This window comes from Mytilus trossulus, chromosome 2 (assembly GCF_036588685.1).
Source record: "Mytilus trossulus isolate FHL-02 chromosome 2, PNRI_Mtr1.1.1.hap1, whole genome shotgun sequence".
In the NCBI taxonomy this organism is placed as follows: domain Eukaryota; kingdom Metazoa; phylum Mollusca; class Bivalvia; order Mytilida; family Mytilidae; genus Mytilus; species Mytilus trossulus.
In genome coordinates this window covers 72526820-72554022 of record NC_086374.1, presented here as the reverse complement: position 1 = coordinate 72554022, position 27203 = coordinate 72526820, and the positions used below count along the sequence as shown (strand labels likewise).

The 27203-nt window shown below is 31.8% G+C and overlaps 1 protein-coding gene across 1 annotated transcript; it reads right to left on the bottom strand.

Annotated features, from left to right (window-relative positions):
* Positions 1 to 1059: 1059 nt before the first annotated feature.
* LOC134707941 (uncharacterized) lies at positions 1060 to 26246 on the bottom strand. The gene is made up of 8 exons (XM_063568112.1): positions 26128 to 26246; positions 15078 to 15220; positions 12317 to 12484; positions 10976 to 11438; positions 10324 to 10442; positions 9251 to 9337; positions 8355 to 8579; positions 1060 to 5000 (listed from the first exon to the last, which is right to left on the bottom strand). The coding sequence occupies exons 2-8, from the start codon at positions 15204 to 15206 to the stop codon at positions 4947 to 4949; spliced, it is 1245 nt and encodes a 414-aa protein (XP_063424182.1). The 5' UTR covers positions 15207 to 15220; positions 26128 to 26246; the 3' UTR covers positions 1060 to 4946.
* Positions 26247 to 27203: the final 957 nt, after the last annotated feature.

The following is a 27203-nucleotide window of genomic DNA, read 5'->3' as shown; positions in this document are numbered from 1 at the left end:
ACAGAAACCAGATGATCAATGAGTCAGATGTCAAACCACTATTTTTGAATCATCAATAATTATGTAATGTGTACAATATTTGACAGTTTAAAATTTGTATTAACTTACAAAACGTATATTCATTCAATATTTGATTGTTAGTTTATTGATAAAACAACTGTTTTGAGGTGTTTTTATTATTTAATTTTCTATTTTGGATGTTTTCAACCTGCAAACAATTTAGAAAGCACCGAATTCATTATTAGTAAAAGAAGAATATGTCAGTGGACACGAATGTCACCTTGCATACAAGCTTTGTAATTTTTCAAATTAATAACGGGAATAACTCGAGAATGGTAAATGACTCAGTGTTTAAATTCACTTTGTCTACAAATTGTGGTTCTCACGATTTTATATGGGGAAACTGGAAATATTTCAAGCTTTAAAGGGGAATTAATCTATAATGGTTCAGGACATACTGCCAAAATATAACCTCTCAGTCTGTCCGTGTTTTTGGTTCTTATCATTGTGGATAAGTTTAATAAAATTTGGATGAGGAAAACTGAAGAGTGTGGAATCAATAATGGGACAACCAGACGAAGGAAAGTATCGTAGGATGGAAAGACGGTAATGGGTTACAATTAAAGCTCCTGTTGCCCGAGACGAGGCATAACATCTTGAATTTGTAAAAGTATGGTACTAAGTATACTTATATACAGACAAAAAAACACCCTGCTTTATGGTTATTTTTAGTTACATTCTTCACTTAATACATTCAAGATATCGACATGGAAAGTCTTTTTCTTTTTAATAAAACAAAAGATTTTGCCTGATTTCCAATGACAGAACTATTTTTAAGCCAATATATATATGTGGACATTGATAACAGACATAAAGTTTAGGAGGTGTTCAATGGTTTCTCATCAGTCCTGCTGATTGTACTTCTATGATAGAATTGAGGCATAGGAGCACTGTTTGAAGATACTTTTAATAATTCTGACACTATATATAAAATAAGCTTGGGTTTCAATATAAATAAATCTTCAAGGTCTGGGCATACAAAAAAATACTAAAACTAAATTAAACAACAAAACAGTTTATTACTTTTGTGATACCAGTTAACTTTGACAAGCAAAACTTACTAGATATAAAACAGTCATACAAATAATTGTGCCGACAGATTACACGTAAAAGGTAAAATCTGTAATAGTTCATGTTATCATGGATGCATAATAAAATTTATTTAAAACAGTGCAAAATTTGCTTTATATTAGGTATATATAAGGAATGATTTTAGACACTGGAAACTTATATAAAATGATATAAAAATAAAAATAAAGAAAAAACAGTCATTAAATATGCCAATTCTCAGAAAAGATTCATAATACATGTAAAATTCAATATACTTATCACAGATCAATATCATCACAAAAAATCAAAATGATTTCTACAGTTATATCTGACTGAAATACAGATATTGTCTCATTCCATTGCTTACATTTTGGATCTGACAATGGTCAGTTCTACTCTGTTTTAACAACTTTTACAATTCCTCTTGTTTTGTCTTAATTATACACAATTAAATTTGGAAGTACACACGATGGCATTGCCTAGTTTTATAAATACCAGAAAGTAGAACAGAGTGTTGTCAGATCCATATTAGGGAAGCATGGAAAAAGTATTTGTAACTGAATCGGATTATTTCTACACTTATCTAAATAAATTTCTTCCTCATGCTTATTAACTCTGAAAAATGGAGTCGCTTCATGATTGTAAATATTTTTTATCTTCAAACAATAACAGTTAGTGTATGAGCATCCAGGTCACTAAATCCAATTTCTGTTAAGATGCATTTTAATCACTATATACATTATAAGATGAGAAAAAGCTTTAGGACTCAACATGGAAAATTACTTAAATTACAAAGTGATTCTTAAGATATGAGTCATCCTTTAGTTGGGAAAAATTACAAAGTCCTGATAAAAGGAATACAAAAATGTACAAGCTTGGCAGACTAGCCTTCCTCTTACTGGGGAGACAGATTTTATGCTGGCAAAGTATTTTTCAAGACCTTTGTATTCATATTCATGGAAAAGTTGCATTTTAAATTCAAGTTTTCTTTTTTATTTGCTTTTTCAACATTTACCAGAAATAAATATGAACAAATAAAAGTGTATATATTAATGTATGTTTATATAAATTTACAGATCTAACATTGTTCGGCTGATGTTTAGACGAATTAAATATATATATATATATGTTAGATCTATAAATTTGCTTTTGTCCTTCACTTGTCAGGATTTGAACTCATGGTACTGAGATAATGTGGCACCAAACCGCCTGCACTGTGCACGACGGGCTAGACCACCGTTATATACACATATATACTTTGATATAGTTTGAGTAGTAAAAGATAAACAATACTGAATAAAATTTTTAAAAATACCCATTAAAAACAAACAAAAAGATGTAAACAACAATACATAACAACTTAACATAGAAATATAATTCTTAATCAAATAAAATGAAATACAGAAAAAATCTTCATTGAACATAGTTATTTTTGCATTCAAATTCTTAAATTGTAACATAAAAATTGGAGAAATGTCTGTATTCAGAAAAAAAGAATCTGTTTCTATCATGACCTTCAAATAAGTTTTGAATTTGAGACTATTTAAAAGCGTATGAAAAAGGTACCCCACATGAAGAATGACAGTAGAATAACTGTTATTATTGTATAGCAATATAATATTTCCCACAGAAAGTAACCAAAAGTTAGCGTGCAATAAATTACAATATTGCACTAGTGCAATAAATCTTCAAAATTCATGACGTCATTAACGACAAAATTGTAATTTAAAACAATTTTTACCTTCAAAAATATTATATTGCTATACAATAAAAGGGTTATTGCATGAATATTGGGGAATATTGTCCCTCGTAGAACATATATTGCACTCGCAAGCTCGTGCAATATAAAATTCTACTCGGGACAATATTCCCCAATATTCATGCAATAACCCTATAATATAACATTTACAATAAGAATCATACTCATATTTTAGGCTGACTGTAGAGCTCTTTTAAATGAGATATGATAAATGGCAATACAAAATTAAGGCTTTTTGATATAATTATTTTTATCCATATTGGTATTATTTTAGTAGGTTTCTCTATATGAATTGGATTTTGAATAAAAAAAATATGTTCACATGTTAGAAAGTGTTATTCATCGCGCTAAATGTCACACGCTTTTTACATGCAAAGTAATGATAAAATGTTTCATGTAAAATTTGTTTTGGTATATGTTTGACATTAAATACATTTTCTTCTCTCGGAATATGGAATAAAACAATTACTGTCTTTTGTTTCGGTAAATATGGGGTTTAAATGACTTTTGAAAAACTGAATTTCACTTCGGTCGTCAATTTCTATTTAGTGACATTTAAATTTGTGACTGTGATTCACTAATGTGTCCACAACATCCTTAAAATTTTGTATCCCACATTTAACAATGCACAGTATGTAATAAACTATGTATGACCAGTAAAGAAAAGTAGATAATTTTCTCCAAGTATATCCATGATTAAATAATGCAACAAAATATATGAAACTGCATCTCATAAATAATAACAGAAAAGAAGGAAAACTGTTATAACAATTAAACTGACATTTAACACAGTTACCGTAATCTTATTGGTAAAAAGTCTTTAGTTTCTTCTAACAAAAAGAATCATATAAAACTTTGAATGTAAAATCCAACACAGTACCTCAAAAATATTTAGCCACCCCTGGATAGGCAATTGTCTAATTACATGTGTAGATCTCTACCCTTTTGATATAGTGATATATAAAAATAGTTAATGATTTTAAAGGTAAAACTTCACATGATTGCATGATAACATTTTGTATATTCTAATCTATATCTTCTTTCACTAAAAAGGAAAATACTGGATATGGTATAAGGGACTTGATTTTTGATGGATGATGGGTATTAAAATGTTGGTACAAATTTGGCACAAATGAAAAACCCCTTACGGATCTAAATCTGAGTTTCTGTAATGTAGTGTGTTCTTGTGAGACATATAAATAGGAACAAAAATAAGGTATTTGTATGACATTTAGGGGACTATTTGTGAATGGATTTCCCTAACAATAATAAGGTATTTGTATGGCTATTAAGGGGACTATTTGTGAATGGATTTCCCTAACAATAATAAGGTATTTGTATGGCTATTAAGGGGACTATTTGTGAATGGATTTCCCTTAAGGAAGAATGCTTGATTAGTTTTAATGACTTTGTCTATCAAAAGAAATATTTTTCAATTCCTTGTTTCTTGTTAGGTATTAAGATGTGGTCAAAGATATTTCATAATACTGAAGTGGAGGTAAATTGTATAATAATCATCTTATTTGTTTGTTCATTAATTTGAACTTGGACTATTTGTCAATTCACACTTCGTATCTAAACATCTTTTGAACCAAATACTGGAATTTGATGAAACAACCAGAGAATCAGTAGTACCTAATGACATAATGCACCTTCAAGTTTGTTTATTTTTTATCTAATGGGTTATTGGGGTTTATCATCATTGCTCATTGATAAAATATTGGCTTTTCAATTACAAGAAGAGGATGAGGATATATATCACAACCACTGACTATGTATCAATAAAACTTCCTTCAGAGTTTTCTTATGAAACTTTAGTGTAAACACTTTGTTTTTTAGCTGAATGTTTTTGAGGTTCCATAATCACATGGTTCCTTATAGATAAATATTGGGAAAATGGGATACATTCCATTTCAAATCAACTGTTCTGGCCAAAAAAAAAATTTGTCAACGTTTTGCCATATGAAAAAAATAAAGACAATATGAAATCACCAGAACAGTGTTCTTTATAATTACTCTTCCTTTAAATTGTTCTTTATAATTATCTCCCTTTGGCTGTGTTTATAAGTCTTCATATTCATGATTTCTCAGATTTTATTTCATGACGACAGATAGGACAGGAAGCATTTCTCTGCAATGAAAATAAATATATTTTAATAAACATTCTAAGGTGAGGTGGGTTAAACGTTTTTTTATATACTTATTGAGAACTGTGTGCCTCAAGGGATACTACATTCTGTTTAAACCTATTTTGGAATTTCACAAGATTTGTTTTCTCTGACTGTTACTGAAATCCATTGGATGCGTATGAATTGATATTAAAAGTCTTATAAGTTACATGATATTTTATCAGTTGTTATTGGTTTTCAACGACCTTTAAGTAACTGTGACTACTCTCAGATCTGTATCTTACTAGAGTAAAAGAGTATTCATTTGTTGATTTTGTACAAATTGAATCGATCTCTTAAGTTAAGCCTATTCCAACTTATTGTTCTTATTGTATGCTGATTCACTATTTTGCTAAGTCAAAGGAGGGTGAGGGACCTGCAAACATGTTGGTCACATTCTGAATTTCAATATATGTGTCTGTCCCAAGTCAGGAGCATGTAATTCAGTGGTTGATGTTTGATTCTGTTCATCATATTTGTTTTTTGTTAAATGTTTTGTACATTAACCTGGCTATTTGTTTTCATGTTTTAATTGTTGTCATTTTTGGGGTCATTTCACAGGCACTTGTCTCCAAAAAAAATTTCTTATATACCTTTATATAACACAAGGAACTTAACTAAATTTTTTGAAAAATGACACCCAGTCCCGAATTCCCATTATTTTTTTATTTCTCGGTTGTCAAACCTACTTAAACATAATATGCTGTAAATCTAAATTGATTTATCTACACAACACGACTATCATTGTTGTCGGGGTCATTAGTAGCAGGCCTCAGAAGTCAGTCAACGTTTTTTTTTTACATTTGTCTCAAGCTTTGGCAACACCCAGCCCGCAGTGATTGAATTATTATAAAAATTATTAAAATAAAAACTGTCAGCTTCCCTCTGACTATGAATTATTATCTTTATTGTAAATTCTTTACAGATTATGTGAAACAAACCCAAATAAGTTTGTTATGAAACACACGTGTACACAACGACACTAATGTAGAGTTATAAATTGACCAAAATTTCCCACATTTATTTTTAGCCAGACGATTGACCAATGAAAAACCATTATAAAATTACATGTGGACTGGGTGTTGCCAAAGTGCCTGTAGGTCATTTATAGCTTGCTATGCAGAATGGGTTTTGCTCACTGTTTTATCATTAAAAAAATTACAACAGAAAAAGTTTTGAAAATATTTTAAAAAAAACTCACGCTTCAAATATTAACTGCATTATTTATATGGACCATAATTTGGTATTCGGCCTTTGGTTTCTTTTTGTATCCTTTTTTATAAGTTCTAAAATTTTAACTTTTATTTTGTGGGTTGTGTTGGTGTTAGAATAGTATGAATGGAACAATTGAGTTTTCGAGAAAAAATTAATACATTTTGATTCACCGTTTCAGTGACAGGAAACCAAACAGGAAACCAATCTTTATTTTCTTTATTTTGCACAATATAATTCAAAAGGCATAAATAAACACCATTACTAGTGTTACTTGCTTCATGTTAATATTTAAAATCTATTTTCAATGTTATATTAAAGTTTTTTTTAAACTTGACAGGAAACCATAAGAAACCGAAAGCATTTTTTTAGTTTTATTTTATTGCAAAATCTGCTTAAAATAATCTGAACAGTATACTTTTTCTTAAAATCCATCTTAAATGTAACAGTATTATAAAACTCCTAAATATGTGCTTGTTTTGAAAACAATTAGTACAATTTATTCAGAATTTCCATATTTTCTTCATTGATACAGGATACCATAATCGTTGTATCTTGATGTTTTGGCCAAAAAAATATATTTATATTTGGTTTTGAAATTCCAGTTATATAAAATTTATTCCAAATCATTGGCAATGTAAAATTCTTTAAATCCAGTAAAGAAAAAAACTTTTAACTTGGAATTAAAATCTTTAAAATAGGCACCATGTGATATTTGTGACCTGTACACCATCTACATGGTTTCCACATTTTAACCTACTTTAGTGGGCTAAAATCAATAAAGTACTTCCTTTCAAGTCATGCCTGGTAAAAGTTAACTTTTCCTTTGACAAGTTTATTGCGTTTCTGAAAAGTGTTTGCAGAACATGAATAAAAAAAAATAATTAAAAATTGTGACAAAGTTACCAACTTTGTACATTCCAAGTGTAACAATATATTAACATGCATTTTTCATTTAATTATCTTTATTCACCTAAAATATCCAGTAATATTTACTGCTGAAGCAAAATCAATCCAACAACATCGGCACCATGATAAGAGACATAATTTCGATTGAATTTTCCAAGGACCCTTTACATCGTTATTGGGAAACGTAGTGTGTTTAAATGTCGGTCAAATCAGAAATCGATTTTGTCAAGTCATTGGGCATTTATTTTCACACAAGATCGTATGTAACATTATGCACATAGGAAAAATAATAGACCCCCGGCGCAATCTCTTTGAAAATTGTATTTTTCTTTTTTAAACAAGTCGAAACAAGTCTACAGATTATGTTTGCTAACATCCCGTTGGAAACAAAAACAATGTTTAGAACTAGTATATCGTATGTCCGGCTGTAAGGGTGTGATCACATGTTAGTCACATGTTTCACGTATGACCGGAAATGATTAGAACTTAAGGACAAAAACAATTTTAATAAATAACTGGACTTCTGTTTCGTGTGAAATGTAACGCATAACGATAACGTCATTTTCTTACTTAATTATTACGAAGATCAAAACAAGAATGTAAATCATCTCGGATTTACCTGTTTGAACATCTCGCGAGAGTTCATATTTGCATATTGTTTTTAAGAATTCTATTACAACAAAGCAGATTACATCATCTAAAAATTGCGTTACGAAATCGGACACAAAAATCACGCCACTGTTCTTACATCTGCTACATAAATACTTATAGTTCTCGGCATTTTATTCTCACTATTCTTATTGGTCGAAGTTCTTTGTTATTTGAAAGCAAAAGTTACGAATTTGCCGGTGACGATTATCTATAAATCAGTCAGCGTATGCTCTTCGGAAGCAAAAAGTAACGCGAGAAACGACACAAAAATACGGTTGTAGATTCTTTGAAATTCGTATATTTCATTTTTTTTCTAGGGAAGAGTAGCATACACTTGTATGTTGATAAAAATAATGGCATCTTTAGATGTAGTTACAACTTTTCTTACAGTAATTCACATTTTATCACTTTTCTATAGTTATAGGAAACTGAGCCCAATAGCAAATTATGGTCCATATGTGGTATACAGAATTATTTATCTTGCTTTTTTGTGCATTGCTCAACAATGGCATAAATAGAATTATGCAAATATTGACCTTACTAACCTTTAGCCATTCTTTGATGCACTTATCATGATATTCATGTTTACAAGGAAGATTTACTAAGGCATCTCCATTCTTATACTCTGATAAACAAACTTGGCACTGAGGCCCTTCTTGATTAAATTTCTTTATTCCTTTGAATTTCTTTGTTGACAAGGATTCCAGATCCTTCTCACTCAGTCCACGTGTTTTTACTTCTCCAATTCTCTCTGCTAGTTCCCATAATGCCTGAAAAAAATCTCAACTCATAATTAAAAATCAAGTAGAAAATAAAAGAAATTTGTGAAAGGAATATATAATGTTAATATTTAGGCTTTGGGTACAAGTTGGTTAGTACAGAATGGAGACTTAAGTATGCTGCAGTTTTCTTAAACCTCACAAATAATAGAAATGTGTAAATTGGAGATGTAATATCAAGAATTAGACACAAACAAAAGATATGTCTCCCCTTTATTTAATTTTGATATTAAAATGCAATCCAATAAGTCAAGTAACACATTATTAGGTTTCAAGTTGGTAAAGTCATCAGAATGCTGTGGTTGTCTAAAACCTCATAATTTCAATCTATTGCATCCCGGTTACGTTTATTTTTATGACAAAGCTTTTTTTTATTGTAGTTGAAATTTTTCGCCACTTAAAGATTTGCGTCTTTAGGACAATATAAAGATAGGAAACAAACACTGGAGTACATAAATGAGGTTCATGTGAGAGTTAAAGAAAGGCTGACAGGAAACTAGAGGGAGAAAAGTGTTGGATAATGTTCTCTTCAACAGGTTTAACATTGAAGACAAGTCATTTCCTGTAACACAAACCTAGTTAACAGTAGGATCTCGGTCAACTGTTCTAACCATTTAAAAGAAGCATAATACAAGAGAACTGTAACTTTGTGTAAAACAAACCTCATAATCAGTAGGATCTATGTCATCTGGTACAAGGAGGTGTGGTGTTCTACCCATTAAAAATAACAACAGAAGCATTGGATCTCTCTGAAATAATTAAAACATAAACTAGATTTATGTTATACTATATATATTAAAGCAAAATATGTGACAGACTGGATTCATTTATATTTATGGAGATCAATTGTTGTGGATACCAATTTTTGTGGACTTGAAAAAAATTTCATCCATATTTGATTTAGTTGATTTACCGAAGTCTGCATTCCAAAATTTATACTTCAATATCACATTTAAGTTCCTGGTTAATCTTCACATAAAGTGTTTTCCATTCAGCATTTAATCCTGGTGTGCCGACCACCTTCTTTTTGAAAGCCAACCACCTTTCAATTTTAGGAGGTGGTCGGCTTTTTTTTTTTCAAATTCTGGATTTTTTTCGGTTCAGTACAGTTAAAATTTGAATACTAATCACCTCGCTGATTTGTTTTCATTGACAAAGATGGCGTCCAATCGTCAAATTTCAATGTTTTCATTTATCAATCGGGGAAAAAGAAAGGCAGATGACGATGATGATAAAGAAAATACCAGACCAAATAAGTTGAATAAAATTGATAGTAATGTTGAAGTTGTGGAAATTGAACAAAAGTCAACCAAACAACAGAAAAGACAGGCAAGTGAAGACAAATATGAGCAAGACTTCAAATAGCCTATAGTCACAGAGGAAGCATACTACTGTTCTGCATGCCAAAAATATGGGACAAAAGCAAGAAACAGGACAGAAACCTTGATCAAACGGCCTTGCATTTGCAGGAGGAGGGAGTCCTGCAAGAGCCATCTGTTATCTTCTATTTATGTTTGTTCAACTCTCCATTGAAGGTGAATATTATACTAATCTTTATTTTTGTGACCCCCACGTGCACCGACAGTAAATAAAAAAAACCAGTTGGACATTTAAAAAAAACCCACCCGGTTGCAAGTAATCTTTTTAAAACACCCACCTTACCTTAGTGAAAGAAGAAAAACACTGTCATATGAATAATGAATTGACAGTACATGTATGACAATTTTAAACATACCATGATATGTAAGAATCTAGCATCACTTCCTGTTCCTCCTCTGTCTAATATTAATATCTCTGGTTCTACTTCACCATCAGGTAACTCGGGCTGATTGATTGCCATAGAAAGAGGGGGAACTAAAGTCAGAAAAGGTTCATCATGTCATAAAATAGAAGTTAATCAATTCATTAAAATATAAGTTCATCGATTCAGTAAAATATAAGTTCATCAATTCAGTAAAATATAAGTTCATCAATTCAGTAAAATATAAGTTCATCGATTCAGTAAAATATAAGTTCATCAATTCAGTAAAATATAAGTTCATCGATTCAGTAAAATATAAGTTCATCAATTCAGTAAAATATAAGTTCATCAATTCAGTAAAATATAAGTTCATCGATTCAGTAAAATATAAGTTCATCAATTCAGTAAAATATAAGTTCATCAATTCAGTAAAATATAAGTTCATCAATTCAGTAAAATATAAGTTTATGAAATTGATAAGTTTATCAAGTCACTGAAATAAAAAAATTGTCATAAATTTTTTACTTGTATAACTGTATGTATGAAATGTATTCAATTTATGAGAAATATTTACCTAAAAGTGCCATACTTCTTAGGAGTATAACTCTATATTAAAAAAATATATCAATCTTTAAGAAATATTTACCTGAAGGTTCCATACTTCTAGGTGGAGCATTCCGCCCCGTTGTTCTTGTCTGACTAGTTGCAGCATTAGAACGAGGCTCGCCTGTTTCTGAATTATTTGTTCCAGTATTGGAAGCTCTTCTCGTTGTAGTTCCCCTCCTATTTCCTCTTATTACTGTACCCCTTGGTGGCCTCCCTCTAACTGATGTTGTTGATCTTGATGATTGGTTGTCTGACCCCACAGAAAACATTGATCTTGCCGTATCTGAAGGTGTCACTGTGTTTTCTGTAGAAACATGAACTAAAGTCTCTGAAGGCCGAAATCCAAGACGCCCCCTCCCACCTCTTAATCCTCCCCTTGGTGCACCTCTGCCAACAACATTAGTGGATGAGACACCACTTCTTGATGTACTCAGTCCTTGTTCATCTTCTACAGTAGAATCTGAATTATCAGAATCATTATGGTCTTCTTCATCTGAAGATAACTACAAAAAAAGAAAATCTTCAGGTGCTTTTCATCTTGTTTTAACAAGAAAGTTATTTATGTAATATGTTATAATTTAACCTTTAGATAAAACTTCACTTTTGTTTAAATCATTTATAGTCTATTTGCCAATTACAGATTTAATTCTTCCTCCATTTCACACCAATAACTCAAGTTGTCCTCTTTTTGACAATTATAAACTAAAACAAATTGGCTGCTGTTCCTTCAAAGCATGATAAGTTGAAAGCCATATATTTAGCTATTAACCATTTTGAAATGAATGTCAAATATTGATATTAAAACGTGTTAAAATTATCAAGTGATTATTAAAAGTAATTAAAAGATCAGAATAACATAAAAGATTGAAGATTATCCACACATAAATTTGCTTTTTCAACTAGCTTTTCTTTGTCCTAGAAAATCTATATCCTTCCTAATGTTAACAGCCCTCTTACAAATGAATCTCTAATTACAGCCTAAATTACAAATTTGGTAATTTGGTATAGACATGATTTTCTGGCAAAGAGAGATAACTCATTCTGTTCAGTGAATATGTTTAGGATTGACAATATAAAACGTGTGGAATCTGATGACTGTAAAAGCAAATATTTAATTTTTGATCTTACCTGAAGTGATCCAAGAGATTGTCTAGCTTGCCAGTGATTGTTTCGTCTTACCTGAAGTAAGTCAAGAGATTGTCTAGCTTGCCTGGGATTGTGTCATCTTACCCGAATTAACAAAAGAGATTGTCTAGCTTGCCTGGGATTGTGACATCTTACCTGAAGTAACCCAAGAAATTGCTAGCTTGCCTGGGATTGTGACATCTTACCTGAAGTAACCCAAGAAATTGCTAGCTTGCCTGGGATTGTGTCATCTTACCTGAAGTAAACCAAGAGATCTTCTAGCTTGCCTGGGATTGTGTTGTAAGCTGGCATTAACCAAAGTAGAAAATAACTGTGTTATTGGAGTCATGGCCCTCATAGGAGGTCTTGAATTCCCTCCTCTGGCACTGAGAGGGTCTTCATCTGAACCAAACATCATGTTTCCCTAAAACAAAAGAGCACAATAAATCCTGTTTCTCCATGTAAGAAAAAGAAGAATAACATGCTTGGTTCTTCAAAAAAAAGATATATTCCATCAAACTGAATCATCTGTTCCACTACTAAATTGTCTATTGTTCTTACCAGTACACTTGGTACAATCAAAAACCTGATAATAAATTGTTCAAATAAGGCCTTTGAAAATAGTAGAATTAGTTACTTTTGGAGTGTCAAGAACTTGTTGGAAGTACTTGATAAATTGCATGCTTATATTGGTGATTTTGAATCTGTTCAAAGTTTTGATTTTTCTACCCTGTATACGTACCACATTGCTACATTCTCATTAAGAAAAAATTCACCCACCTAATTAAATGGGCATTTAAAAAGTCAGAATGTGAATATATATGTTCAAACTCTTTTAGGTCATTTTTGAGTAGCAATAAACAAAAAAACTATGTCAATTGGACATGCTTTGATACTACAATGTATATATGCCCTTGAATTTTAACTAGATAACATTTTTGTTCACTTTGGAGATTCCGTTTATCGTCAGGTTATCAGAATTCCAATGGGGACTTACTGTGCACCACTTATTGCAGACCTGTTTTTGTATTGCTATGAGTTACAATTTATGACAAAAATCAGCAAAGACCCATCGAAACAACATCTCATAAACAAATTTAATAATACTTTTAGATATTTGGATGATATTTTGGCTCTCAATAATGAAGACTTCAGTATGTTTACTAAAGAAATTTATCCTGTTGAACTTACTTTAAATAAAGCTAATACTAACAAGGACCACTGCCCTTTCCTCAATCTTGATATCTATATCACTAACGGAAAGCTTAATAATAAAATTTATGATAAAAGAGATGATTTTTCATTTCCTATAGACTATAGGAAATGAAAAAACATATACTTTAATAGTTTTAAATTATCCATTATTAGATGGTGACGTTCCCATCTTACAGTGTTTATAAATCTCAACTTGTAGGATTCGCTCGTGTATGTTACAATGTTTTAGATTTTAACGAGAGAAATTTATATATAACTGAAAAATTATTACACCAGGGGTTTTCGATATCACAAACTAGTTAAAACATTTACTAAATTTTATCGTCGGTATAAGGACATCATTCGTAAATATAGCTCAACATGCAGACTTCTTATACGTTCAGGTACATTGTATTTCACATCTATTTTTTATGGGAATATTCTTTATAAAGCATAAAAATGTCAGTATTCGCCTCAGAAACTAACAAAACCTTTAAATAGACACAGGTTATGTTCTTCTCATATATGTTATGATGGTATATTACTAAACCCCTAACGGGAAGGATTGTGCCTGATATTCATATGAGGAAATCATAATCTTTCACTCAGTTTAATTGAAGTCTGGAGCTGGCATGTCAATTAACTGCTAGTAGTCTGTTGTTACATGTATTTATGTATTATTGTCATTTTGTTTATTTTCTTTGGTTACATCTTCTGACATCAGACTCGGACTTCTCTTGAATTGAATTTTAAATGTACGTATTGTTATGCATTTACTTTTCTACTTTGGCTAGAGGTATAGGGGGAGGGTTGAGATCTCATAAACATACTTAACCCCGCCGCATTTTTGCGCCTGTCCCAAGTCAGGAGCCTCTGGCCTTTGTTAGTCTTGTATTATTTTAATTTTAGTTTCTTGTGTACAATTTGGAAATTAGTTATGTTGGATATTTTTATAGCTTGCTATGTGATATACATAATTTGTATTTTTCTCAGTGCTGAAAGTCTATTTCCTATTTTGATATGCAAAATGACTCATTAACTGTATGTACTACAGTTTCTTACTCTAAGAGAGGAATCAGAATAGGTCATAAATTTGTGAAAAAAGAGACAATAAAAAAAGTCATAATCTTGTTACCAAGAATGGCAGCCAGACCAAGTCATTATATCGGTACTCAAAGTAACAGCTAGACCAAGTCATAATATTGGTACTCAGAATGGCAGCTAGAGCAAGTCATAATATTGGTACTCAGAGTGGCAGCTAGACCAAGTCATTATAATGGTACTCAAAGTGGTGGTCAGCCCAAGTCATAATCTATGTACTCAGAGTGGCAGCCAGACTAATTCATAATCTATGCCACTTTGGGACTCAGCTGAGTGGCAGCCTGACAAGTCAAAATATTGTTAGACAAAGTGGCAGTCAGGACAATTCATAATCTAGGTCATATTTGGACTCAGCTAAGTGACATGCAGATAAGTCAAAATATTGTTACCCAGAGTGGCAGTCAGGGTAATTCATCATCCTGAAACCTAGAATGGCATCTTTACTCAAGTCATAATTTTTAACCCAGAGTGGCATACCAACTGTTATAATCTTTTTTTCTTGATAAGAATCAATGATTAACTACATGCCATACAATAGTTATATTAGGTTCTGCAAGGAAGGATGGCAATGGTGAAAGATGGGGATTTGGGCAACACATGTAAAATTTTGCTATCCAACTTCAGAGGAGCTATTGGAAAGTAAACAAAGCTTATTGTTCTTGAAATGTGGATCGAAACTCCAAATTTTAATTTATTCAATCTGCATTTTTTGTAATCAATACCTGTAATCTTCGAGCTAACTGTTCATCTTCATGGTTTGCTGCATTATATTCTTCCTCTTGTAACATGCGAGCTAGAGCCTCATCTTTTGATAAACTATAGGGTCGGTTGTTAGAGCCTCCACTTGCCATTGGTTAAAATAAAGCTTCAAGTAAAATAAAGATAAAAATTACTAAGACAGCAACCTAACCATAACAACATAATGGAATAAAATCCCCATGTAAATGTTATTACATACATTTTTGTAGTACCCCAAATGAGCAAGCACTCAGTACATATATGTACATATGTAACTAATTTATAAAGAATTTAATGAATGAGGAATCAAAAAAATTGTCCTCCACTGGCATCTCGTCCTTTCAATATTTAGCTTTGTAAATGGATATATAACTATTCTAAGACAAAAATTAGCCACCCCAGGGGCTGCCGATTTCCATGTTTTCTATATAGATTTATGCTCAGATCTATCTTTAAGCCTCAGCATGTGTTAACTAGAGGCTCCAAAGAGCCTGTGTCGCTCACCTTGGTCTATGTGAATATTAAACAAAGGAAGCAGATGGATTCATGACAAAATTGTGTTTTGGTGATGGTGATGTGTTTGTAAATCTTACTTTACTAAACAGTCTTGCTGCTTACATTTATCTCTATCTATAATGAACTTGGCCCAGTAGTTTCAGTGGAAAATGTTAATAAAATTTACAAATTTTATGAAAATTGTTAAAAATTGACTATAAATAACAATAACTCCTTAGGGGGTCAATTGACGATTTCGGTAATGTTGACTTATTTGTAAATCTTACTTTGCTGAACATTATTGCTGTTTACAGTTTATCTCTATCTATAATTATATTCAAGATAATAACCAAAAACAGCAAAATTTCCTTAAAATTATCGATTCAGGGCAGCAACCCAACAATGGGTTGTCAGATTCATCTGAAAATTATAAGGCAGATAGATCTTGATCTGATAAATAATTTTACCACGTGTCAGATTTGCTATAAATGCTTTGGTTTTTGAGTTATAAGCCAAAAACTGCATTTTACCCCTATGTTCTATTTTTAGCTGTGGCGGCCATCTTGATTTGATAGTCGGGTCACAGGACACATTTTTAAAACTAGATACCCCAAAGATGATTGTTGCCAAGTCTGGATTAATTTGGCCCAGTAGTTTCAGAGGAGAAGATTTTTGTAAAAAGATAACTAAGATTTACGAAAAATGGTTAAAAATTGACTATAAAGGGCAATAACTCCTAAACGGGTCAACTGACCATTTCGGTCATTATGACTTATTTGTAAATCTAACTTTGCTGAACATTATTGCTGTTTACAGTTTATCTCTATCTATAATAATATTCAAGATAATAACCAAAAACTGCAAAATTTCCACAAAATTACCAATTCAGGGGCAGCAACCCAACAACGGGTTGACCAATTCATCTGAAAATTATAAGGCAGATAGATCTTGATCTGATAAATAATTTTACCACGTGTCAGATTTGCTATAAATGCTTTGGTTTTTGAGTTATAAGCCAAAAACTGCATTTTACCCCTATGTTCTATTTTTAGCTGTGGCGGCCATCTTGATTTGATAGTCGGGTCACAGGACACATTTTTAAAACTAGATACCCCAAAGATGATTGTTGCCAAGTCTGGATTAATTTGGCCCAGTAGTTTCAGAGGAGAAGATTTTTGTAAAAAGATAACTAAGATTTACGAAAAATGGTTAAAAATTGACTATAAAGGGCAATAACTCCTAAACGGGTCAACTGACCATTTCGGTCATTATGACTTATTTGTAAATCTAACTTTGCTGAACATTATTGCTGTTTACAGTTTATCTCTATCTATAATAATATTCAAGATAATAACCAAAAACTGCAAAATTTCCACAAAATTACCAATTCAGGGGCAGCAACCCAACAACGGGTTGACCAATTCATCTGAAAATTTCAGGGCAGATAGATCTCGACCTGATAAACATTTTTACCCCATGTCAGATTTCCTCTAAATGCTTTGGTTTTTGAGTTATAAGCCAAAAACTGCATTTTACCCCTATGTTCTATTTTTAGCCGCCATCTTGGTTGGTTGACCGGGTCACGCCACACATTTTTTAAACTAGATACCCCAATGATGATTGTGGCCAAGTTTGGTTCAATTTGACCCAGTAGTTTCAGAGGAGAAGATTTTTGTAAAAGTTAACAACGACGACGGACGACGCCGGACGCCGGACGCAAAGTGATGGGAAAAGCTCACTTGGCCCTTCGGGCCAGGTGAGCTAAAAATCAAATATATCCACAAATGCAATAAACATGATAAATATGCAAAAAAAATATGATGACTGTATAAATTATTGCTATTTGTTTGCAATAACTGTGCATCAAATGAATTGTGTTAAAATTTAGAAGTCAAAAAGTTTTAGAGTCAAAGAATCTGGGCCATGGAATTTCTTCTTTTTTTCAATTGGTTAGAGCTTTGTCTTATTGCTTAAATCTTTGGATTGAGGGTTGCAATTTTGCTGGTATTATACCAACCGGGGCTAGTTTATTGGAAGTAAAACTTTGTCTGAACCACTAAACCATCCCTGTGTACAAAATGTACCTTAGCTTTCAAGTCAATCCAGTCAGAAGTTGATCCGTCCTAAGTTGATCTTGCCCAAGTTGATCAGGCCCCATATATTCAAATTCTTCTGTCCCCCCAATATAAAAATGTTTATAAATTTTATAATATATAACTGTAAAAAAGTTTAACATTAGAGTATTAAGTACTTTTTTTTCTAATACCTGAACTGCCATATACCATCAATACTTTTTACAAATTCTGTTTATCCTGATTAAAGTACTAATTCTTTTCTTTTCACAAAATAAGCTATTTTAATAAGGCATGCATGGAATGCGAAATCAACTGACTTTTGAAGAACATCAAAAACAAGAGGTTCTGAAGAGCTTGAATCGCTCACCTGTTATTTTTTTACTTAGATCTTTCATCAATGATAATTTTTGATTTTTAATATATATTAATGAGTGCCTTAATTGTATCTGTCATATTTTCTTCACAAGGAAATAAATGCATTTTCCAAAATGCTCCATTTAACATGTTTAAGCCATATATATAGTCATGATAGTGATTTTATGTTTCTTGACATACTTTGTACATGTTCAAAGAATTAAAATACAAAATTTATACTATCACAATGTATGTACATGTACATTCATTTTAGAAGATATTAAAGTTGAAAAACATAAACAACTTGTATAAAATTGTCCTTACAGACAATTTGGTCATAACACTTCTGTGTACATGTAGCTCTTACTTTGCTGAACATTTTTGCTGTTTACAGTTTATCTTTATCTTCAATAATATTTAAGAACTGCAAAATTTCCTTAATATAACTAATTTAGTGGCAGCAACCCACCAATGGGTTGTTCAGTTTGTCTGAATATTTCAGGGTTGATTTATATATGAACAATTTAACACCATTTCAGATTTGCTCTAAAAGCTTTAGTTTTTTAGAAATAAGCCAAAACCTGCATTTGACCCCTACATGTATGTTCTATTTTAGAATTAGAAAATATAAGAGAAAGAAAAATTGAAGGTGTTTTTTTAAGATCCCACGCTAACTGGCAAGAGAATGGGGAAAAGTGTTCAGAGTTTTTTTGTAAATTGGAAAAGAAAAATTTTATTAAAAAAACGATAACTGAGCTCATAGATGAAAATGGAAAACATATATCAGATCAATCTAGAGTTTTACAAGAAGAAATGAATTTTTATAAAACATTATACTCAAGTAAAAATCTGGAATGTGATGATGATTCCTTTTTCAAGCACAATGTTAAACTCACAGAAGAAGAGAAGGATTTGTGTGAGGGTAATATTTCTTTTAAAGAATGTGCAGAATCTCTAAAATCTATGTCAAATGGAAAGAGTCCAGGCTCAGATGGGTATACTGTAGAATTTTACAAAGTCTTTTGGAGAGATATTGGACCTTTTCTTTTTAGATCATTATATTTTGGCTATGAAAATGGGGAATTTTCTAAATTTCAGTATCAAAGTGTCATTACGTGTATTCCAAAAGAAGATAAAGATAGACGTTATCTAGCTAATTGGCGCCCAATTAGCCTTATGAATACTGACACCAAGATTGCATCTGCCGTTATTGCTAATAGAATAAAACCTGTTTTACCATCTATTATCAGTGACTGTCAGAAAGGCTTTATTAAAGATAGATTTATGGGTGAGAATACACGTCTATTGTATGATTTGATGCACTATTTGGAAAAGCATAACAAAACTGGTCTTTTACTACTAGTAGATTTTGAAAAGGCTTTTGACTCTATTGAATGGTCTTTTTTGAAAAAAGCATTGAAGAGTTTCAATTTTGGGCCATCTATATGCAGATGGTTTGAAGTATTTTATTTGAAAGCATCAAGTTGTGTTATAAATAATGGCCATCTTTCAAGCTTCTTTAATTTGGAGAGAAGCTGTAGACAAGGTGACCCCCTCTCCCCTTATCTTTTTATTATAGGTGTTGAGTTACTTTCTATGAAAATAAGGTCAAACCCCAAAATAAAGGGAACTTTTGTTCATGAAAATGAATCCCTTTTGAGTCAATATGCTGATGACACTTTCCTTGTTTTGGATGGAACTGAAACATCTTTGAGGGAGACTTTAAATTGTTTCGACTCATTCCAAAAAGTATCTGGGTTAAAAATTAATTCTTCTTAAACTAAAGCTGTGTGGGTTGGGAATAAAAAGTATTCAGATCTGATTCTCTGTCCTGATTTAAAACTTCAGTGGTGCTATTCAAATTTTAAACTTTTGGGAATTGAATTCTCTTTAGATCTTGATAGTATGCCAGAAATTAATTTCTCCAAAAAGATAAAGGAAGTGTCAGGCATTCTTAAGAGTTGGCAACATAGAAAATTAACCCTAATGGGAAAGATTACTGTTATCAAGACTTTGGCACTTCCAAAATTAATTCACCTGTTGACTGCACTACCCAACTTGCCAGAATCAAAATTAAATGAGTTGAATACTTTATTCTTTCAATTCATATGGAATGGAAAACCTGATCGAATTAGACGAAGTACTTTAATCGGAGATATTCCACAAGGAGGTTTAAATATGATTAATATACATTATTTTAATATATACCTTAAGATTGGCTGGATAAAGAGGTTTTCATCCAATTTATATGGTAGTTGGCAATCATTATTATTAAAAAACCTTGAACAGTATGGTGGAGAAAGGGTATTGCATTTTCAAAAGGAGAAACTCAGAGAAATCTCTGATAGTCTTAGCAATCCCTTTTGGAAGGATGTATTTTTTAGCTTTCATGTAGCAAGGCCTGCTACCAATATTTCTGTTCAAGATATTTTGTCATTAGATATTTTAAATTTTGCACCTCTAGTAGATTTTCCGTATTTTATTCAGTGGCATAGAAGGGGAGTGCAGTCTTTGTTTGACCTTATTAACTTAGAGACTAAGGACTTTTGTAATTTTGATCAGATAGGACCAAGACTTCAAACAAATAATTTTTTAAAGTATTATGGTCTCATTGCTAACATTCCAAAGTATATGAGAGAATATATTAAAGAAAAGATTGCTCATGTAAATTTTGAAACTTTTAACTGTATTGATATTTTTTTGGAAAGATTATTGTGTAACAAAAAGCACGGTGGGTATGGTTGTCCTGCGAGAGAACGTACTGTGCTGGTGATTTGGTCCTGACGGGTGCTGGTGGGTTTGTTTACATAATGTATCAGAACGGCAATAAAACGACTGTTTTGTTGCTTAATTTTTCTCTGATGTGTCATAAGTACCATGCAAAGTATATTACAACAATATTATATTGCAAAAGTCGTGCAAGTTCGTAAAACAGAATTGTCCTGACGCTGTGCTGGTGATAAGAAAAACGGTCCTGGTTCTGTGCTCCTATGTCCTGGTTCTGTGCTTTTATATTTTAGTTAAAAATGGCATATATTCAAGATCATTGATGCTGTACTGTTATTGACTAATTAGCTGTTGTCTGCTTTCTTGAAATTGACATTGTTGTGAATCTGTTTACTGTTATTATGTCGAGAGAAAAAAATAGGGGTATTTTTTTTATTTTTTTTAAATTAACTGTAATCTTATTTATTGGCCTGTTAACGGAACCCTTCTTGCCCCCTTTTATGATAAGAAAATATGTTTACGATTTTCGGGATTACGATCATTTTGCAAGATCACCAAAATACGTTGTAGTTTATACAATACTTATATAAAGTAGATGATGTGGTATGTTTGTTGTCAATGGACAAATTTCCATAAGAAACCAAAGGAAGTATGTGTTAACAACCATACGTCATCGTACGACCTTCAACAATAACCCATAACATAAAAATGTAAAAGGTTTTACATAAAAATGAAGAGCAAAAATATAGAACAAAGGACTTTCTGAGCGTTTGAATCATGTATTTAGCAGCTTAAAACACATTTGTTTGTGAACAATTGAGTGCTGACTATAAGAATGACAATAGTATTGCGGGTTTGTTTGTTTGGTGTTTTTTGGGGGGTGGGGGTGAGGGAGGGATGGGGATAAATTAGTGCGAGGTTATAGTGAAAGCTTGGAATAGTTTCCCGTAAGATTTAAAAGTTGTATTGTAAAAGAAAAATGTATCTTATAGCTGTTAAGAATCACTTGCTGTTAGATTTTTCCAACATATTTTTTTGTTGTCTAAACGGTTATCAGGTATTTTTTTTTTTCGAAAGTTCGATAGAACACTAAAAAAATCACTATTTTATGAAAGGGCAGGCTAGAATATGTCAGAGAATGAAGACGAGATAACCTAGAGAACACTAACAAAATTAAGATTTTTTAGCTTTTTCATTTCAAAATAAATATTTTTGATAAAGAATTACGGGGGAGGAAGTGAACAATGTGTCCTTCTTTTCTATATTTAAATATTTTTCATGAATAAAAATAAAATGTGCCTTGATTATAATTGAAAATGAGTAAATGGAAAAAATACCGAACTAAAATACATTTTTATTTTAATATTGGAAATATCACTAAGCTTTTAAGTTTTGTGTGTCAAACACACCATCTCTGTTGTAATGACTCCTCACTAAGATATTTCACTTCATTCATTTTTTTTCTGCACTTTTTTATATTGTGAATTCATAGAATTATTATATTATAATGTAGCCTTAATTTATATTTAAAAAAAACTGAATCTAAAGCCAGATATATCAAACATTTTTGTTTCCATCTATCCGTTTTCAGGACTTTAACATTCAACAAGAACACGCCTGGAAAATGCGTACTCGGCTGTCTGAAATTGACCATTTTTAGACACCACAGGCTCCTAAAAAAACAAGCCGGGTGGGGGTTCAAAGATGCAAATTAAGTACTTATATCAATATTTTATCTTTTCGTGTACGGTTTATGACCCATCCTGTGGCCTGTCAATTCCGAAATGTGCAAACTGCAATATTATCAAAACAGCACAGACAATGAATAATAGAGATATAATCTTGTACATATATCAAGGGGAAACTTCTTGCAAAGCATTATTATTTATGGTTCATTATTGTATTTAGTAGAAAAAGAGAATTTAGTGAAAATAAAATCACTATTTTTGTAGAGAATTCACAGACGGCTTTGTACAGAGATTTTTGTTATGTTTAGCATGGGATCAACACAATGGTTCATTACCGAGTAAAAAAATCAAAATGTCTATCTACCTTGCACATTTTAGAAAATTCAGATCAGATAACGAAACTGGGTCCAGCAACATTTATAAGCAATTTAAGATTGTGGCCCTCACAGTTTCCATTCACCACAAATATTCTCGTTACAACGAATCATTTTAAATACAAAAATACGTGTTGCAGCCTTTCGTTTATCCTATAATATATGTATACGGATAAAGTTATGAAAGGCAGCAGGGTCATCAGGGAGAGGAGTCCACGTCATCTGAAATAAAGGCTAAGCATAGATCTAGAAAGCGACAGATAATCATGACATTAAAAAAAGTCTCTTCTTTTCGACTTTTTTCTAACAAATCGACACATAAAATGAATTATATAGTATTGTGGAATTTTTAACTTATTTTAGATATTATATATTGTTATCTGATATTGGACGAAAGATGTTGCCCTTTTATGTTATTATGTAATACAAGTTCAGATCATTTGAAAACACATATTAAACAGCCAAATGGATGCACAAGCGCTAAAATAGGAGTTATAGATCCTGTCGGCAACAATTATCTGGCTAACTTTATTGATTTTGTAACATTTGTTTCAAATATGACCAACTTCTTATCCAAAATCACCAGCACCGTATCAGGACCCACCAGCACAATGACAGGACCCACCAGCACAGTATCAGGACATGAATAAATTGAGAAAATGCTAAATTTTAATAAATTGCAATGTTTTTTTACAAAATTGTTTTGTCTTGTGGATTGCGGTATAGAAAGCGGACTCAATGAGCATTTTTGTTTTATATTTTCAGTTCGAGATTTTCTGAAAATGAACATTTTTGTGTTACGCTTACTGAAACAGTTTAGAGGGTCAATTTTTTGATGGTTTATATATGAACCCATAAGAAACGGAATTGAAAAATCTCAACTGTTTTCTTCCATTTTTTATAAGTGAAAACGTCAAAAATCATCATTTTCGTCTTTGTTTACATTTTTTCATTGATCACCAGCACCCGTCAGGACCGAATCACCAGCACAGTACGTTCTCTCGTAGGACAACCATACCCACCGTGAAAAGGCAAAGTTTGTATACAAAGATCTTGTTGACAGAAATGTGCAACTGCCAACAGAAAAGTTCTTACAATGGGAGGAATCACTAGGTATTGAATTTGCAGATTGGTCAGAATATTATGTTATTTTAAGAAAATCATGTAAAGACACTTATTTAAGAACTTTTCAATATAAATTTTTACATAGAATAATTGCAACTAACACTTTCTTATATAAAGTTAAACTTAAAGATTCAAAGCTTTGTACTTTTTGTAAGGTTTCTGATGAAACCATGGAGCATTTATTCTATGAATGTCCAATAACACATTTTATATGGCAAACTTTTTCACAAAAACTGAAAAGATATTTTGTGAACTTTACATTATCTAAGAAGCACATTTTTCTTGGTCTTCAAAATGAGAGTTTACTGTTGAATTTGATTATTATTATTGCAAAGAACTATATATACAAATGTAAATTGTATGAAAAGAAACCAAGTATTATAGGGTTATTAGCAAAAATAAGAAAATATCAGGAAAATGAACATTATATAGCAAAGAAAAATGGTACCACACCTTATTTTCAAAAATTCTGGGCCCCATTAGATTATATTTTTACTGATTAGTCACCATTACTTTTGATTCAAATCATATAAAATAAAAAATGAAACTTACAGTTCATAAAGAGCAGATCTTTACAAAGATAACATTTTTCTTTGCAATACACAAGTTGATTTATGTTATGTTAATGCAAGTGCGAGAGTGTGTGTATGTGTGTGTGATTGTTTCTTTTCCACTTTTTATTATAATGTTAATATTTAAATAATATATACAATGTATTCACATTAGAAGAAAAAAATGTAGTCAATTTTTTGTTGTATATATATATATCAAACCTCTTAACACCATAGTCAGGTGGTGATGTAAAGGGATTGTAAAAGCCTGACTACTGAAAAAAAAATAAAAAAAAAAAAAAAATGTTCTATTTTTAGCCATTACGGACATGTTTATTGATGGATCAAAACTTCTGATACAACTTATAAACTAGATACCCTCAGGAATGAACATGAAGGAACATTAAGTTAAAGTTTGAAGGTATTAGGCCCAGTAGTTCCAGAGGAGAAGATTTTTAAAATTTAATGATCGACGACAGAAGCCAAGAGATGGCATAAGCTCACATGTGGCCCATCAGGCCTGGTGAGCTAAAACGGGTTTCCTTTATTTTGCACATAATTTCTCAAATTCTATTCAAGTAAATAGAATTAATTGGTGTATTTTTTTATATACATATAACATGTATAATTTACTGTATAAATATTCATCTTATAATTCAACTGAAATTTGAATAAAATTTGGGCGCGAACGTGTAGGGTGGGAAAGTGTATTGGACGCGAACGGACCTAGTACCATGAGTACCAGGTCAGTTCAACGTATGACAAATCAACTAGGGTCGGATCAGTTTCCTGATAATGTACCATCTGATCTATTCTATAGACTATATTCACAGGAGTTTGAAATCCAAGCAGTCAAGGTGTATAAATATGCCGAACTCGACTATCATACATGTAGTTGAGCTTCTTTAAAAGAGTTCTCTTTGCTATATTTTTCAGGTGCGCAAAATAGGTTCATCATAACAAATGGACAAATATGGCTGTATTTACATGTCAAAAACTTCTTTTAGTACAGACTTACCTGTGAAGTTGGAAAAGTTTTAATGCCTGGCATCCACTAGATGGATTAAAGTTAGATGCATTTGGTGTTTCAGAAAGATAAAATCTCTGGGATTTTGATGGGCATTTTTTTCCTTCATGCACAAGCTATAATTTAAGGTGTGAAAATTAACTTTAGTTGTGGTATCACTTTGAGATGCTCCCTCAGGTAAAATTAAAAAAAACTTGTTTGTATTGTTTTGATTGTCCTGAATTGACATGGACAAGAGGTATCTTCACAATTATAGGTGAGTTTATCTGAGTCAGTGAGTGGACAGTTTCAAAGTAATTCAGGTGTTTGTTTATTTTTACACCTTCTGCAGAAAGGGGGAAAATGTCCATCAAAAACCAAGAAAGATTTTATCTTTCTTAAACACAAAATGCATTTAACTTTTATATATCTAGTGGATGCTATGCATTAAAACTTTCCAAACAGCACAGATAAGTCTGTACACAGAGTAGTTTTTGAGGTGAAAATACGGCCATACATGTATTTGTCCATTTCAAATGCATTTGTTATGATGACTGAAGTGAACCATAATCAGCTGATAATGATCGGCGACACACAATGGTGTTCTGAATGAATGATCGTCTTTTGTAAAATATATACTTTATACAAAGCGTTGGTCTGAATGCAACACATCCAACGATTAGTCAAATAAATATCACAGCACTTTCTTTCAAGGTCGTCAATGTAAACATTTTTTGGACATCCGCCATTCAATAAGAACAGTAACTCGATTTTTCCAAGGGAGATAACAACTTTTCCAGCGGTAATCTGTCTTTTATGTTTTAAAAGAATATCAAATCGATAGAAAGACAAATTAACATTTTGAGAAGTTTATGAACTATTGAAAAAAAAATTAAGCAAATCGTCAGTGAATAACAGCCGATTATGTCGTTTTATAGCAAACAATGTACATATAGTTAAGGGACAGTCTATTTTAAAGTTAGTAAGTATACCGTGAGAAAATTCGTACCCTGGTTCAAGGATATGTATAGTTAGACTATACAAATCCTTGCCTGGTTCAAATAAATTTCTTCATAGTGGGACTGTCATTCATCATTTTATTGATTGATTAATTTAATTTTTGTTTTGATTTATTGATTGGATTATCCGATAATTTTGGTTAACTTCTGTTGTTAATCACCTTAGCCGTATTTGGCACAACTTTTTGGAATTTTTGGTCCTCAATGCTCTTCAACTTTGTACTTGTTTGGTTTTATAACTATTTTGATCTGAGCGGGGGGGGGGGGGGGGGGGGGCTGGTATAATGTTTGAATATATAGGGAAGGGAATCACTGAAGCATGACTGAAGTGACCTTAGGTCAGTCAGCGGCCTCCCACTTATTACAGTTCTAGATCCGCCACTGCTAGCCTATCTATGGCTTCGGAGAAATTGACCATTTTTGCCTCTAATGGCTACGTTTTGTTTGTCTTATTGGGACACTATAAATGATATGTACAAAAGGCTTTTAATGGTTCTAATCCGGTTTGGTTCTGACGTTACGTGCGTTTCTAGAGAACAGGTGAACTCTGATGGTACCAATGTCTTTCAATTCGAAATGAGTTAATTGCTCAGTCTTTGAGTTTTCTGTCTTTTCGTCGTTTGGTGTGCATGGTTTAATTCGTATATATCTCGCCATAAATGAAGTTTTTATTGATCATTCTTGTTGTGTTATTAT

What these genes read in the sequence shown, in the direction of transcription:
- LOC134707941 (XM_063568112.1), bottom strand. Translation starts at nt 15,206, where the DNA reads ATGGCAAGTGGAGGCTCTAACAACCGACCCTATAGTTTATCAAAAGAT. An exon ending in GATCTCTTGGTTTACTTCAG is followed by an intron (nt 11,439 to 12,316) that starts GTAAGATGACAC and finishes CTTTTTTTGTAG; the next exon opens with TTATCTTCAGATGAAGAAGA. An exon ending in TAGATCCTACTGATTATGAG is followed by an intron (nt 8,580 to 9,250) that starts GTTTGTTTTACA and finishes GATTTTTTTCAG; the next exon opens with GCATTATGGGAACTAGCAGA.